A 17,710-nucleotide genomic window follows, 5' to 3' on the forward strand; every position below is an offset into this window, starting at 1 on the left:
TTACCACCTCTGGGAATATTCTCAACTCATCACACATTTGCAAATGTTTCAATTAGCCAAATTTTCATTGGGGGGGGGTGAAAATGTTCTGAACCAGTAATTTCTTTAGGGCCTTAGGTTCAGACTATGTAATTCAAGCCTCTTTCTCTGTCTTTTTCTTGCCAAGCCTTTTCTCTCCTTTTGTAAAAGGAGTTGTTGAACAAAAGGGAAAATAATTTGCAAATGTAAGAAATAGTTCTTCCCCAGGAGAAGAAGGCAGAAGAAAGAACTCCAAACCCACAGTTTGGAGATTTGCAAAGAAAAATTGGATTTTCTCTAAAGCAGATATGTCCAGCCCCAAATCCCCAAATTATCTTAACATGAATAAATTTATAGTTAAAAAATATCGCCCTAAGAGATGGGCAGCTTTATTTCCTGAAGTTTAACTTACATCATGGCAAGTTGAATGTTCCTGATTGGCTGGCTCTTGGCTTCTGCAACATGTGTGAAGAGTTGGCATTTCTCTCTGTTCACTTTCACCTGAGCTATTTCATACTTGGTTGAGGTTTACAGGTCTATCTACACATATATCAAACATGGCAGAGTTGGACAACAGCTTCACTCTATGCTTTTTTTTTTTTTTCTTTTTTTCTTTTTTTTACAATTTAGAGAGATTATTTATGCCTTTATGCCATCCTCTGCCCCGTGCAAATTTCCAGCCCTATTGCTGCAGAGTTTGGATGCTGGTGGAGTAGCACAGAACACTTTCAATGCTACCAAAGGCAGGAGGGCTCAGCACGGAGGGGCTATTCTGGGTGTGCAGCCAGACTGCTCAAGTGTCACTCCAGTTATTCCTCCTCATTCCTGATGCTCTGCACACGTCCGATGTCATCTCGCCTTGCTGAAACAGCTTTACATTGCAGATAGCTGTCCTGGGACTGAACCTGGCAGGACTTAACTGCCCCAAGGCAGCACTTCCCAAACTGCTTCATTCTCCTTTCAGCTCCAGCGCCTTTGTGCAGCCCTGTGCTGTGCTGTGGCACCAGCCCAGCTTCCCTTGGATGGGCCAGCAAGGACTGAGGACTTTGACTGGGTGTTAGCATGCACTCTCCTGCTGAAGGCACTGAGCTGCTGCCAAGCCCAGGAGGTAATTCACGTGTCGCCTCCTTGCTGTCAACCCCTGCCACCAGTAATTACAGCTGCTTCTGACTTCCCCACCCTTCAGGAGCTGACCTCCTGCTGGCTAGCACTCCTTTTCCATTCTTTTTCCCCCTCCTTTCTGGGTTCTTTCTCACTGCTGATTTAAGCATTTTCATCTTAAGGGAACAAGGTCCTTATAGTCTAATTATCTAGAGATGGATGACTTTGGTTTTGTTCCTCCCTCGTTTGTGGCACATTGTGTCCATCACAGGAAAGTGAGTCAGGTGAGTATTTTGTTTGCAGAACCAAGGCTGATCCCACGTGTTGAGCAATGTCTGCCCATTCACCATGTGTCTAACATCTTCCAAAGGCACATCACTGAAAAATTATATATACCAGCTTATAGGAAGTCTGGCCTTTGCTGCTAAGCATTTCAAGGTGTGATTTCTTTCTGGGAGGGAATTTGCCTTTGAAAGATGCTTGGATCAATCCAAGCCACATTTGAGGGCTTCACTTTCACATACAGCTGGCACTGTGCCTGCAGAAAGGTGCACCTGGCCAAGCAGGAACGTGCATGTTCCTGTGGGCAAGAGTTGTGCCAGATACTGGTGCTCTGTTAACTGCATGTGGAAAGGCAACTGGCTGTATTCCCAAACACAAGGGGACAGCTAGTCTGGAGAGAAGGCAAAGGGAGGGCACTCCTGGGAAAAAGGCAGGCAGAATGGTTACCTTCTCCTCATCTATTCTTTCCACAGCTACTAGCACACTAATGAAGTGTCTCGACTTCTGCCAGGCTATGATCTCTGCCTGATGGGGGAATTTGAGGGTCAAGCACCATTTTTCCTTTCTTGTTCGTTCTTCCTTTCTTGTCAAAATACATAGCTCAGTAGGCCAAAATAGTTGGGCTAGGGTAATGGAGGTAAATTTTGCTTCTGCATTAAAAATTCATACAGTTCTCTCTTGAAATGATCATGAGAAATTACTGTTGGGCTTAATCTCTCCTAAAGCTTTGCAGAGACTCCAGTAGTACTGGAAGGAGTATAAAACTAGTAGCAAATTCATGGCACTGAATTAGTAAAATAAACCTGGAAGGGAATATTCTTTATATTTAGAGTGAGCAATTTGTTATTATCCACAGTCAATCAGACTTCCATAGGCACCTTTCACTGCACAGATAATCACCTAAAAATACACAAAGTTACTCGTAAGCATAGAACTATACTTACATAATCTGGAAAAAAGGGATTGATTTATGGCAAAAGGTGTCAAGAACCACATACTTATTGCTTAGCTGCTAAGTGGAGAGCTTTGTGGGGTGCCAGCCCATATCAGATAGCTGTAAACAGCAGGGAAGAAGACACATTATTTCTCTCAAGTTAAGAAGATATAACCAGCAAAGAAAAGATCAAGTACATTATAAAATAGTATCTCATGGAATGTGGTGAAACACCATCTCTCAAGACACTTAAAACTAGCTTGGCACAGGCCAGGTTGGCAGCGAATCAATCACTTGGGATGTCTGTCTTCTGCTTGAAGGACCAGAAAATCATAGACTGCTTTGTATTGGAAGAGACCTTTAAAGCCCACTGAGTTCCAATCCCCTGCCATGAGCTGGGGATCCTGCCACATCCTCCACTAAACATGAGCAAATCCAGCTTCTAATACCTGGGGGTATTTTTATCAGACTCTGGCCACAGTTCCATTAGGCTTTGATGAGAGCCCCAGGCAGGACATCTGCCTTTTCCACCCTCAGATAGCCATGGCCCATATTTTGTACCTGCTCTGGGTACCAGACCATTAAGCCTGCCTCTCTGCACTGTTTTCTCCCATTGCAGCAAACACAGGACTGGTCATAACTGCTTTTCTTTTAAGCTAACACGTACCAGAGTTGCTTTTTCTTTCTTGAAATAAAAAAAATTAAAAATTTAAAAAAAAAAAAAATTCCTGACTACTCTGGCAGTGGAATCAGTTGAAAAATAGTGGTGTATCTCTTTGAAAATACCTCTGTTGGTTCAGAGCCATCCCAAGAACTTTTGGAAGTTGCAGTTACCTTTTCTCTCTCCTCTGCATCATAGTTGGCTGGAAAGACAGGTTGATTCTGATTTTCCTCGTTGATTTCTCTCTCCTCCAAATAAAACTGCCACTTGGCTTCAAAGTAAAACCAGTGCTCTTGATATTCTGAAGGCAAAAGAAATTAATGATGTAGTATTTCATTTCAAGAACAATTTCAGTTCTACTTTAACATATTTTAAGGATAATGACAGTATTGACTGACATGAAACCCCAGGTATTTTACAGTAATGTACTGCATATATACTAAGTACGTATGGAGTAGGACATCTAATTGAAAACAGAGGATGCAATGAAGAAAATACTTTCAGAATTTTGTGCTATTTTAATGTCATTTAAGATATATCAAGATGAAATTTTACAAGAATTTACTGAAGAGCACTGCAAGGAAAAGATAAGAGTCAACAAAAAGAAAATAATCAATTCTTTGTCAGTTTTTATTCTTATTATTTATTTTTATTATTATAGGGAAGTCCAAAATTCTCATTTGCATATATTATAATACATATCAAGTGTAGCAAAGGGATGAATAACACACACATCTGCTACCTGTGCCCATAGAAATAAGCCTTTTTAAATAAACATGTCTTTCTCCTTTTTTTCTGTCACTTTGGGATATGATCTCTAATCATGCTTAATGTTCCCCACGTAAATAAACTTATTAAATTTAGTTTATGTTCAAGGCAATGCTCTGGTTCACCCTTTTTATAAAGGCTTAAAAAGGCACCTATGTCAGCCACACTGGACTGTTAAGCACATAGACATGCACCTACCTGCCTGCAGAACTGAGGCCTGAGGGAAGCCCTGCCTGGCAAGCTGAAGGGAGTCAGGAATTAGAGAACAGTGATGTGGCCTGGATGGCTAAGTATACCAAGGCAAACTAGCAATTTGGGATGGGACTATGGGTGTAAAATAAATTTAACATTCCCACTTTTTCCCTGTCTCTCTCCTGCTTGGCTGCTCAGTGGCTGAGAAGTGCACACACAACCAAACCTGAAGGATGATTTTGCTTCTTTTCCTAAAATGTCACAGCGGTGACTTTCTTTGGCAATTAAGATCTTTAAGGGGCTTTTTTTCTAAAAATCCAAGCTGCTTTGTAGAACCTGATACTTTCACGGAGTAAAAATTCATTTCATTTCCAGTATCACCTGGAAATGTCCAGCTGCCCTTTTTCTGAGTCTATGACCCAGCATGGCCTCATTTCAAAGAAACCATTCACCAGAACCCTAAAAAAGGGAGGTGTTTACAAAAATAGAGTGAAAGGACATTTACAGCCATCAGGCCAAGGAGAACATCTAGATGTATATACAGCATCTAGAGGAAAACAAATGTAAGCAAAGCAAATGTAAACTATCAACACCCACTACAGCAGCTGGTTATGACAGTTTTTAGAAATGTGAGTGACCTGACCTCTTTCTTTTTTTGTTGGCTTTTTGTTTGTTTGTGGGGGCTTTTCCCCTAATTCCCCCATGACAATAAACCATAAATGCCTCAAAAAGAATGTTTTTTTTTTTTTTATAGCACCTTAACAAGCAAGGTGCTTGTTCCACAGTTTCAGAAATAGAGGGATCAAACAGCTGAAGGAGATTTTTGTTGGGTGGACCTGTAGCAGGGTCAGAATCCCATGCCACTAACCCTAGCAAGGCTCTACACCATCCTTTGAGCCCAGCCGAGGTGATGGTCACATTCAGGTCCATAGAATGATCTGGCCAGTAATTGCAACTGCATATCAGAGAGGGCTGTAGAGTCAAACTCTCTGTGACATGGATAACAAACTCTGTTTGTTATCCATGGAGGATAATATAGCTAAAATAGGATTTTCTAAAACTGGAAGACTCTGTTTGGCAGGATTTCTTTGCAGCACATCTCAGCAGCCAAGGAGCTTAACTTTAATGCAGGACACTTTTCCCATTACCAAAATAGGATGAAGCTCAACAATACGGGCACTGGCTGGAGGGCATGCCTCAGGAGCCCAGCACACATACCTCCACACGAGGGGTCCTGCTCGGGTGGAGTGACAGGGACCTGCTGCAAAGCCACTCAGAGAGACGCTCGATCGCGTTAATCCTGCACCTGCTCCTCATGGGTCTCTGCTAAAAAAATCCTGGTGTGCAATGAGGCACAGATGAAAATGCAGGGTTTTTCAGAAAGCCTTCCTGGAGCTCCTTTCAGATTTTAAAGCAGCAGCTTTTCTTCAGGGGTAAGTTTTAATTTTTGAGTGCTCTTGAGTAAAGATTTCTATAGAATTCAATCTTTCTCAACAGCTGTTCCTTAATCTCTTACCTTGATATTTCAATGTAATGATACTTGTCTGTCCATGGCAGGTCTCACCATCACAAACATCACTTCCTGGCAAGGGGGGACTAAAGTACCTCTGCCCCAAAGACCAGATGCATAGCAATAAGAAAGTAGCAGTATCAAGTTCAGTAATTGGGTGACACTTAGTTGTTTAAAACGAGGATACAACAGGTTGTATCTTAAATATTTGTTCAGAAAAGCAACAAGTCAAATCTGAATTGTGGTCAAAAGTTAACTCTTGGCCAGGAGACATCTGCAGGTGAAATTTTCCTGGCAAGATGAGGAATGTCAGTGGTTTTCCTTAAGGAAGATGCTGAACTGCACTAATTGATGGAAGGCAGCTGAATAATTAATCTCAGCAGTCAGTTTGCCTAATAACCTGCTAAATATAATTTCCTTCCTCCCCTCTGCCCAGCAATCTCTGACGATTCCCTAAAAATAAAACTGTGTAGTAGGGCATGGTCACTGCTATTTTGCTTTATATTTTTGCCACCAATACACCAGGCAACTAACTGGTGGTATAAGAAGGTGGCACCACCTGTGAAGAGCTTACTTCTCTGAGCGGAGGAAGCAGGAGGACAACCTCTGGAGGGAGGAGAAGGGGGAAAGCAGCAAGATGTAAAGACTAGGGAGTGACATTTCTTCAGTGTCTTTCCAGCTAAAGATAGCTTTAAGAAAATAAACATTTGATCTTGGTACCTGCCATGTGACGAATGGTCTTCTTACAGTATTCTTCAGCCATGGGCACAACCTTCATCATCTCTCTTCCCCACTGCGCAAGGGGTTTCCCTTGTATTGCATATGCCACAAAGAGAGCTGTGCATAGGGACCCTAGAAAACCTGGAATTCACAAATAACGAGGATTACCAGTGTGCATCTGTGCTGGTATCATCCTTTTTGTCCTTGTTTTTCCTTTTAAAATCACCAGTGGAATGTCTCGTGGCTGTCAGGTAGATTAGCAAATGTACACAACCCATCTCTGCCTGACTCGTGGCATGTCGAGATTATTGGCTAATGAGTGCTGCCCGTTGGTTTGCGACTTATCTTACATAGAAGGGAGCTTGTGTTCTCAGCGGTGTAATGTGATAGAAATTGAGGTAGGGATCAAAAATAAACATCATCTACCAATGGGATACTGAAAATCTTCTAATTGAAGTCACATGAAATAATTGACTTGTACAAAGTGATTCAATTACAGGCTATATCAGCTTGTTTACAGCATCATCCAGCCCAAGAGTGGTGGTTGCTAGATCTAAGACCATTTCTGTCTCATTTGACTCTAAGGGAACAAACCCATGTCCCCTTAGAAGAAAGAAGAAATTGTCCAAGAAAGACATGCTGGTATTCTATTTCAGTTACAAATATTTCAACATTTTAAATATTACAAATATTGTAACTGTTGATGGGCACTCAACACTTCCATGACACCAGAAACAGTCGGCGCATTTCTTGCATTTACTTGTGCTCTTGGCATTCTGTCAAGGGCAAAAAACCAACCTGGTGCAGTATGCAAAAGAAGCTTAAGAAAACCAGACAGTCATTTAAATAAATCCAAGCTGAGCAAAGTACTGATGCAGGTGCTTCTCTCGGTGCATGGTCCAGAAGCGTTCACCCATGCATAGAGGTAATCATGACTTTTGTGTTTTGCTGGAGGTAAAACAAAATTATTTTAGGAGGTGACAAGCCCAGATGAGGTGATTACTAATTTCTTCTGCCACAAGACTTGCAATACTGGGTCAGGCCCAAGGCACATCCAACTTGAGTCCCATAGATGTTTTTGTAAAGAATAACAGCCCGTGTAGACCCAGCCCAAAGGGTCTCACTCAGAGAACATCTAGCCCAGATGCCACAAAGATCCTTGAGGGACACATTTACTGTGAAGGTGGCAGCAGAGGGTTTAGATCATGAATCAAAAGGCTAACAGGGGGCAGTGGGACAGCTCATTCAGAGGGTGGCAGAGGCTGGGGTGTGTCCTGAAGGTTTTCCAGGGGCTGGCAGTCTGCTCCTGCCCGCTCCCCAGGCTGCCCACCCACTGCTGCTGTTGCCCTGCTGCCCCTGCTCACAGTAGCCCTCACACAGCCTGCTGCTCCTCACTGGGGAAGAAAGCACACCAGCCAAGGTGTCTGCCTCTGGAAGACAGAGGGAGCCCCAGAGTGAAGTGGTTTGGTTTCTCCATTCCCCAGAGCAACTAGGCTACTTTTAGGGGTCATTCTAATTACACAGCTCGTTTGATTTTGACAAGACAGCCTCTTTGCCTGGTCTCCTTTGAACCCAGGCATACACATGGACTTTGCAGCTGCCTGTAGCATCAAGGTCTGAGGCTTCACTGTGCATAACATGGACAAGTATTTCCTTTGTCTGCTTGTTTCAGTCCCAGCTGACACACTGGTTGGGTTTTCTGAGTCTGACTTATGAGGATCATAACTGGCATCTTTCTGACACATTTCAGGATGGCAGTGAGGTGCATGTGGCCCTTCCACCCCTCTCCACCCCTCCAGCCTCCCTGCTGTGCTACTTATTTCTTTTCCCAGCTGAAAACTTTCTAGATGTAATTTCTCACTGTATGGAATGTGTCTGATAACTTGGATCCTCCTTGCTGCCATTTTCTGGGTCTCATAAGCCCTTTCTGACATGATGGATGTAGACTACAAGCAGCCTTACGGCTGCTAATGCACCACGGACTTTACATACCAGCCTAATTTTCTGTTTTGTTTTGAATGCTTTTCCCCTAATTCAATGGCATCCTTATGGCTTTTCTGACTGCGTCATAGCAGTGAGCATGTTGAACATGTCACCATTCATTATGGTTTTATTTATTGCTGTTTAAAACAGACAGAATGAATACATGTTTACATAGCATAAAATTATCAAAATGACAGACCTGAATATTAGAAACAACATTAAATCTGCTTATTTAGGTTTTGTTTAGAAAATGTTTCAGATTGTATCCTAATGGGTTTTTTTTTGGCTTACTAACTTTACCTACAGCGGTTGGATATGACAAAACCTGCCAAGAGAAAAATGTTGTTTTCCCCTGAACCATAAATTTGCATGGTAACAGTGAGTCATCTAGATATACATGAATCCTAAAATTTGATCATAAAAGTAAATTTTTTTTTCAAGAAGTTGAGTCAAACCAATCAATAATCAAGTTTAAATATTAACACCTAAAGTAACCACTAAAAGTATAGACATGCCTCTAAGAACACAGGAAGTTAAAAGCAAGAACTCCCAAGAAAACTCTCTCTTTAGTTCCAATCATCAAAAAAAATGCAGTAGTAATCCAAAAAAACCTACTTCAACAACCAACAACACAAAAATAACAAAACCAAAAAAAAACTAAAAAAAAAATACCCTCTATCTTAAAAAAAAACTCTATTCCTAAACCCTTAACCCCCCAAAAAATTAAAAAAACTATAATCCCAAAATAAAAAACTAAACTGTTATCTTTTTTAATCCATAACAAAACATCCTTAAAAAAACCCTATAAACAATCTATCTATACACAATAATAAAAACACTATAACATTAAAAAAAAATCACACTAACAAATTTTCTCCAATTACCATATACAACAAGGAAACACAAGAAGTAACAACTGTGTTTCCTAAAAAGTCTATAACACAAAAAAACTTCTCTCTCCCTTGATAAACTAAATATTAATTATCTAAAAAGTAGTAATTTAATCAAAAATCCCAAGTAACATTTCATAGTAGTTATTTTAAAAATTAAGAAAAAGAAAAGTGTTTTAAAAAATCTTCATCCTAAACTTAGTGTCTATGTCTTCTATAGTAGTAATTTAATAAAGTTTTTTTTTCCTTTATTATTAAACTTAAACCTACTCTACTCTATTCCTAATAACATCTCACAACATTTATTTTAAAAAGTATATTTTCATAAAAACACTGACATTACACCAATATCAAACCATAACAGAAACTAACATGAATATGCTTTGGACAAGGCAGGTTATGTTTAGATACTGGGATTTTAGGAGAGAAAACAACTATGCTTGAGGATACTGGGATTTTAGGAAAGAAAACAACTATGCTTGAGGATAATATACAAGCAAATATATAAGCAATATACACTTGTATGTATTAACCAAGCAAAGTTCAGACTGAGGCCTTGAAGCCTGCAAAGCAGGAGTGGTTTAACCAGGGAAGTTCACAGGAGCCCCGTTGGTCCCTGCAGAAGAGCAAAGCTGCTTTAGGGGATGTCAGAGTGCAGGCATTACCTGTGGGATGGTTATGAGTCATTCGTCCACACTCGATGCTCACTTCAATAAGTGACTCCAGCCTTTCTGGCTTCCAGTATCGCATCCCTAAACACATGGCTTTTGTGGAAGCTCCAAATCCAGAACCTAAAGTAAAAGGATAACAACATGTATTTAAAAGGAAATTGTTCTCAAACAAATATGTTGATAAAATGTGAGACAAGCACGCTTCATTAAATCAGCTCATGTGTGGGAAGGGAACTCCTCAGGGAATGGGAAATTACCATGCAAAATGAGTTACAAGTTTTGAAAGTTTCTTGCGAGGAATTTTGCTCCTCCACAGTCATTCTGGTTTTACAGCTATATTCCAATATAATCAAGTGCTATGAAGACCATAGTGGGCTCAGAAAGCCGTGTGTTCTCTTGTTCACAGGGTTTGTTTGATCCAAACTCTCATCCCATCTTCACTCATTTTTGGCTGACACTGCTGTTTTGCTTCCTCCAGGTACCCACACCAGAAACAGAACTTTGAGAAACAGATACATTTTCCTACACCCTTGTTTAATAGTTGTAAACACACAATTAAAACACTTTATATGAACTTCACGGTTCATCTTTCAATCTTAATGCATGTTTCGTCCTGGAGAGCCTCACCAGTTTCTGCTACATACAAAAATAATGTGTCCAAAAGAAACGAAAGGCTACTGAGCCAAATCCTACAAAGTTAGGCAATGTCAGAACTGAAGTTTCCCATTCAACCTGAAATTAGTGCCTGCTGTGCTACAGCCAAGCTACACTTACCAAGCTTAGTCTTGGGAACCTCCACCCCCATGTAGCACAAAATTTGTTTATTGAAGAGCTAATTCAAAATTTCTTTTACTCCTTAGCACTGAATGTGTGATCCCAGGTGTTCAACTTTTAAACACTTCATTGAATGGAGTTAAACTTACTAATGAGTTTCTCTGCAGCACTTATCACAGTAATTTTAGGATCCCAGGGAAGTTTTAATGAGCTTATCTTCACCAGGCGCCAGGGAGGTGATTATCTCCTCTTTGCAGCTGGTGAGCCAATGCCCAAAAAAGCATTAACTCATTGCAGGCAACCACCCTGAGATGGGTAGGCTTCTATTTTTCAAGGTACTTGGCATTTTTCAGCGCTGCCTTTGCTCAATCACACTTCCCAGTGACCTTGGGAATAGCTGAGAGCAATCAGCATTTCTCTTCTAGGTTCCTGTAAGATAAAGGGCATATTTATGTTACCTAATTTTAGCTTATGTGAACCTGCATTAGGAGCCCAATCTCCTTGTCTTTCCCAGGCAGGCAGCATGGAGAAATGCAGTATGTCCATTAGTGTGTATGATGGCATAGTAGGGGCAACTCAGGGGCCAGAGTGAATCGAAGCAGCAGATGCCAAGGAGCCAGGGTCACAGCTTTCAGTAACTTATCTGGAGAAGGGCCCTCAGCTGCTCCACTGGACTTTGCTGTGACAGCAGCAGGGGTTCTTTTGGAACACCTCTTGCCATCAGGTCTCATGCCAAATGGCTCCAGCTCCAATGTCCTGAGATTATGAGTGTGATCCAAGTGGAGTAGTGGGGGTGGCAGTGAGATCTACTTCAAGCCAAACTGAAGTCTGAGCCAAATTAACATAAACCACCTACTGGCATTTCCAGGTGCAATATCTAAATTTCCCTCTTAGGAAAAGAGTTCTTCCTCTCCCCTAGAGCAGCTATCCAGGAGCAGATAAAACTGTCTGCCTAGCCCATAGTTCACATAGAAACCACAAGGAAGAGTCAGGAGGGAAATCCAGTCTTCCAGGGCACCGCTCAACCGGAAGAAATATCTCCTGCTTGCAAGACCAAACTCTTCATTAAATCAGCTGCTGCCATAGGCTAGCAGATGAGAGTCTTCACTATGCAGACCTGGTTTTGCCAAAGGACATGGTCCATGCTGGTTATCCAAGAGGGGAGGCTCTTGCACTACACCGCTAATTAAATAACATCTCTCAGCATATCTGAAGTGGAAGGTGTACTACAGTAATCTGACTGCTGGTCTGGAGGAGCTTGTCTTTCCCACTTCATTGTGTTCCTACAGTCTGGGAAGTTCCATTAAAATCTTCTGTAGAATTAGACAAGTAAACTTGGTAACAAAAAATTCCATCACATGGAGTAACATTATACCCAGACAGAGCTTCAGGGAGCTAACTCCCATGTCCCACATCTACCATTTGAACTAAGGACACAAGGGACAGCAAGACTAGTCCAAGCAACAGGGGTGACACATGTGACAATGTAAGGAGTGTCCTCCATTATCAGACCAAAGGTCAAGCCACCTCATCATGTCTGACAATGAAGAGGATACTGGAGAAAGAGTAAAAGAGAAGTACAATTACCCATTTGTACTAACTAAGCTGCTGACAATTTGTCTCCCTGATCCAGGAGGCAGCTGGCTATTAATCTTTCTGCTTAAAAACCCTTGAAGGATTTCCCCTGGGTGAATTTGCCCAGCTCATTTTTGAACTCATATGAACTGTAGCATCTGCAAATTGGCATTGGAAAATAGTTATGCAGCTTATGTAGGTGTTGTATGAAGTCCTTTTTTTTTGTCTTTCTTTGAGCTCATGACCTCCAAGTTTCATTAGAAGTCCCTAGTTGCTGTCCTGGAGGAGACAGTGAATTTTTGCTGTACCTATCTATGTTTCGCAGTTATTTTCCTTTTAATTTGTGCACTACATAATTCTTTTTTAGTATGTCATACCTCAGTGTGATTTCTTTCACTCTACACCTGCAGAATAACAAAGATTAGGGTAATGGATGCTAAGACCTGAAGAGGATGTGCCTTTTGTGACTACAGATCATTCTGCATGAAAACTTAGAGCCCAGCACCTTTATCTCCTGAGCATCTGCAGCTTAACCTTCTCTTCAACTTTCCCCTCACTTTCCTCGTTTTTCCTCACACTTTTCCCTCATGCTCCTCTGCCAATACCACCTGCAGAAAGTTCTCAAATGCTTCTAGGAGGCCCAGAAGTTGCTTCCACAGCTGCAAATAAAGACCTGCTTGGATGCTGCAATCTCGGCCTGAAATACACACGATACAGGTAGAGGCCAGCTATTTGACTCACCATTTGACTGGCCTTTCGCAGCCACGCCAAAAGCAAATATCTGGCTCAGGGGGTACTACCTTACTCAGATTTTGGTTCCAGTTCTACAACATCAACAATCCTCTTCTGAACAATTTGAAGTTTTGGCAGTGGGTCAAAACATTTTTACCATGTCTCAGAAACAGCAAATTCATCTGCATCAAAACTTTAAACAAGTACTTACAGACAAACAGAAGCAAACACTTAATGGAGAGAATTTTAGCCTTGTGCTTATCAATGTTGTAAATTGTAAACAAGCTCTTAAAATGGAAGGTGTTAGACAATCTTGGGCAGGTTTTCTGGTGGCCACAGGAATCTCATCAGCCTCTAACATAACCCAGGTATCTGCAATGAGTGTGGCAATGAGCATGATGTGAGGTGGCAGAGACACATAGGGCATTTTGACTTAGGGATTCAGTGTGCTGACTAAGCCCACAAGAATTTGAGCAGAGAAACATCCATAAGCAATGCAAAATTACCTAAGTCCATGAATGCTGGCACATGAATTATTGCTGGAAGCAAGATAAGATAGAATGCCCACAGCAAATCAGCCTTTTGGTTCCAGCCCATCCAAAATATAATCTGACTTCCAGGCATTCAATCCCAGGCATTCAATGCCTGTGTCATGTTTTTGCCTCAAGAAGAATGTTGTGCTAATTCAATTAAAAGTTAATTATGTCCATAGCAGTGTTGGGTCCCATAGAAGACAGAACATCTCCACTTCAGGTTCTTCTGCTCTCAGGGTGATAAAAAGGCTTCCTGAAATTCTTATTTGTCAGACCAGATGGAGAAGGTGGCTTTTAGCTGCCAGATCTCAAGGCAGGAATTAATTTTAGATTCTTCTAGCCCAGAGTATCCCCAAAGCAGATAGTCCATGGAAAGCTGGGGAGGAGGAAGGCTGAAAGAAGAGTGGTAGCTCCAACACTGCAGTGGACCAGGCAACAGCCATACTCAACTGCTTGTCGAACAATGTTAACAGCTGCTTGGGGCCAACAGCAGCTCCCACAATTTTTTTTCCCCAAATTTTATCCACTGTCAGTCACAAAACACATGACAACTGCCAAAGGGGCACTTTCTCAGATCTGGCTGGCTGATAGCAGGGTGGGAAGAATACACCCTTTTCACTCCCAGCAGCTGTTGTGAGGAGCAGGGGACAAGTGAGAGATGCTTTTTTTGTCAGAGAAAACTGGCTGCAGAGACCCAGAAATAGCCGTGGCATTGTGCCACCGGGTCTTTGCCATGGTGTTGCATCAATAGGCAGCTCTGTTGAGGCAGTGTGTTCTGCAGTGGCTGAGTGACACAGTCAGTGAGCTGACACTGTTTTGTGGCTGATTATCTCTGATAATGGGGTGTCTCTACAGGCTTTCAAGATGAATTGCACTGTGTGTGTATGTGTATGCACATAGCTGTGTGCATGTTATTTAATTTGAAGTGGAAATTTTATTCGTTGTAGAAGTAAATGATCATAAAGGGAAAGAAAGAAAGGGTCAGGCATAGGTAAAATAGGGTAGGAATATTAGGGATTATCAACAAAACAATCATAGCTGTTAGCAGGGCATCCAAATGGAGAAGTCTCTGCTTTCCCTCCAGTGAAAGTGTTGGTGCTTAGAGCAATTTACAGGCTTGGCATTTTGTTTCAGATCTGGTGTCACTGAAGAGATCCAAGTCTACAAATGTTTAAAGGAAAAATGGCAGAAAATATTTCTTAAAATAACCATTAAACTCAAGGACAAAGATCTGGACCCTGAGGCACAGAGCCAAGGACAAAGCCTCTTTAAATAGATGTTAAAGAGGGAGGGGTTTGCTTACAAGAGGACACAGTGCCCTACAGAAGGAATTCCTGGCAGATCTCTTGTCATCCTCAGGCGAACATGGAAACGTTTCAGGGGTAGTGGCCTCTGATATTGGGGGGGAAAGGAAACAATTTCCATATAGCCACAAACACGGAGAGCATGCATTGTTCTAGGCAGGCCCTCTACAAGGAAAGCGGTACCGTACCCTTTTCATTGAAGGGCGTGTGCCAGGCCAGAAGGTGGTTGTCTGGTTTTAACTCCCTGCAGCCTTCGATGGTGGCAGGGTCCGGCCGCCTGCCCGTGAGCTTGTCCACAGCATCCACATAGCGCTTCACCAGCTCCCGGTACAGGTCTTCCAAACACCAGTAATCTGCTCAGAGGAGGGAAGAGAAGGTTGTTGTGTGAAGGCAGAAAAGCAAAAAACCACAGATAACATGCAAGCAAGCTCACTGTGCATTTGAGAAATATTCCTGTTTCCACTTCCAATACACCGAGTCACGTTTCTGGTGCCACTGTCACATTTTTACACAACATGACAGCGGACTGGAGGGAGAATGGTCTTGACTCTCAGTTCTCATCTTTCCCTCCTTTCCTTTCCACATTTAATTCCTTCACTGTAATGATGAAGCATTCTGTTAATCAACAGTAGCTGCTGAGGACCTTTGTTTAAGCTCTGTGCTGTGAAGTCATTACAGAGACGATCAACTGCCAGCTGACAGCGTGGCTGCCGTGGGGTCTGGGTAAAGTCAACTGTGCCTGGCTCAGCCTTTTTTTATTTTTTTTTTTAAATTACCACGTTACAGAATCTCTTTAAAAGATATGTATGACTAGATACAAAAGCAAATTTCAACTTCCTTTATTTAATCTGTATGTTATATGTATTTTGTCTAAAATTTGTAGGTCTTTCATGCAGGGATCCAAATATCTTATAATATCACAGTGACGTTTTTTTAAAAAAATACTATAAAAATCAGTAAGAGCAGTAAATCCCTACTGCCTGAAGGCAGTTTCCAACACATGAATTTCTCTCTGTAATAAGTTCACTAACAACATCTGTTTATAGATTATTTTTACCAAGTCCTACAGTCTTGCCTAAGGGGGAGCTTTCCCTCTGTTAAACATAGACTGTTTCTTCAGTATTGCTGCTTCTCTCAGCTGATGTTGTCTGTTGTTGGTCTTGAAGAATCCTGCCCTTGACTCATGTCAAGGAAAACCTTCCACTGGCATCTATTACAGCTGTGTAATCAGTGGGGACAGAGGCCAAAGGGATTTATCCAAAGGGATTTATCCACTTATATGTTTTCTACATACTTAGAGAAATCCCATTTAATACTTGGTTAGTTGCACAGGTTGAATGACACAGCAGGGGAAGTTCTAAAAATATCTTCATCTTGTCAGAGATGGTGAATTCCAGAAATCCACAATTTTAACTTAGGAGGAAGTTTGGAGTCCCAGAAGCAAGAGACATTCTGAAGTACCATTATGGAGGCAGGCAGAAAAGAAGATGAAGGGTAGAACAAAGATTCCTCTTCTTTCACATAAAATAATACCCTACCAATTACACTGGCCATCCCACATATAATCCTGAAGAAACAGGACACTTTCAAGCTGCCAGCTCTTTCCAGATTTAGAGTCAGGTGTCAGAGTTTATCCAGATGGGAGCCAGAAGTAGGTTTACTGCCTGGCAGCTCCTGCAGAAACCTTGTCCCCAGAGCACAGTCCTTGTGGTCCAGCACCTCCAGGCTGTTCAAGCCCACCATGGTTCCCAAGCCTGGAGCCAGATTGCTGTCTCAGCCATCAATAGGACAGGTTCTTTCTTTAGAAGTGAACTCTTATTTTTTTTTAACCCATGTGTAAGCAAGAGAGGAAAACGACGATGCTTTTGTTGTTACAGAGATAGTTTCCCTGCGTTTGATGATGCTATCCTTGTTCCTGCCTTATAGGACAGACTCCTCCTGGGAGCAGATGTTTTGTCTGTCCTTCATTGTCAGATCAACCTTTCAGTCAGGGCACACGGTGGATTTGGGAAGCAGCAGTTCAGTCTGCAGCAGTGCCCACTGCCCCGGTTGCTTGTAGCCATGCCCCTCCTGGGATGTTCTTTCTCTATGCAGTTGCCAAAGCGCTGGCCAAAATCCCTTCCGCAGGTGAGAACTGCCTTTGTCTTTAACACAGGCCTGCCCCTTGGCTGCTGCCTCAGCCTCAGGCTGGGAGCTCCCCCGAGGACAGTGCCCCGACAATGACAGCAGGACTTCATGGCTTTGAGCCGTGGGCTGCTTGTCCCAGCCTACAAATACCCTGCAACTGGCCGCAGGTGAGTGTCTGGGGAATGCTGTGGCCAGCAGGCAGCCAGGCAGGCAAACAGGATGTGCAGGGAACGACAGATATTTTTATTGCTTATTTCCGCTCCTTCTTCTTTTTTTTTTTTTTTTTTTTTTTTTTTTTAATCTGTTTCCACAGCAGTAGGGGCAGGTCCCCAGGGCTGGTGGCAGATGCCTTCAGCCTCACAGACGTTCGCCTTCTTCAGCTTCACTCTGTTGATAAGGGTGATTTGCCACCTAGGCTGGGCCGTGAGCGAGCCATGGGGCTTTTTTGCATTTCCCATGTCAGGAGGAGACACTACTGTGGGCAGGTTCTCCTTGTTTCCCTTGTTTCCCTTGTGGGAAACGGGGAGAAGGACTAGTTTTATCCCACTCACCAATGTTGCTGTGAAATGAAGATTTTTTCTAAAATTCCCTACTCCATCTTGCTGTTTTTCTCTCCAGCCCATGAACACACCTTTTTAAAATGTTTGTCTGACCAGGTGAAAGAAATGAGAGCGTAGGATAAACACAGTCAATGGAAAAAGTAGTTTAAACTTTTTTCTTTAGAGCAATTTACAGGCTGCTATACTTAAGAAAATAATTATTGTTTTACTGTCGGTCTAACTGACTTGATTACCCAGAAATTAAGATTTTAGAGGGTTCAATAAGCAAGAAACATATGATACATATTTAATCATAACCTATATTCAGAAATATGCTAGTCATCTTTTTTCTTGATAGGCTGACATCTTGCCCTTATCTTTAGTATATTAGCTACC

The 17,710-nt window shown here is 42.0% G+C and overlaps 1 protein-coding gene across 5 annotated transcripts in view; it reads right to left on the bottom strand.

The window, feature by feature from the left end:
- ADPRHL1 (ADP-ribosylhydrolase like 1) overlaps positions 1-17,710 on the bottom strand; it is a 35,165-nt gene that overhangs the window by 16,055 nt on the left and 1,400 nt on the right. For 4 of the 5 annotated variants that reach the window (XM_053935526.1, XM_053935528.1, XM_053935530.1 and 1 more), the window contains exons 2-5: positions 14,837-15,001; positions 9,725-9,850; positions 6,187-6,327; positions 3,170-3,297 (exon numbers count right to left, since the gene is read on the bottom strand). In XM_053935526.1, the coding sequence (XP_053791501.1) occupies positions 3,170-3,297; positions 6,187-6,327; positions 9,725-9,850; positions 14,837-15,001 (560 nt within the window). Of the gene's footprint in view, positions 1-3,169; positions 3,298-6,186; positions 6,328-9,724; positions 9,851-14,836; positions 15,002-17,710 lie in introns of those variants that run through there. The other variant, XM_053935527.1, reaches the window with a different exon arrangement.

Source organism: Vidua chalybeata, chromosome 2 (assembly GCF_026979565.1).
Source record: "Vidua chalybeata isolate OUT-0048 chromosome 2, bVidCha1 merged haplotype, whole genome shotgun sequence".
NCBI classification, from domain to species: domain Eukaryota; kingdom Metazoa; phylum Chordata; class Aves; order Passeriformes; family Viduidae; genus Vidua; species Vidua chalybeata.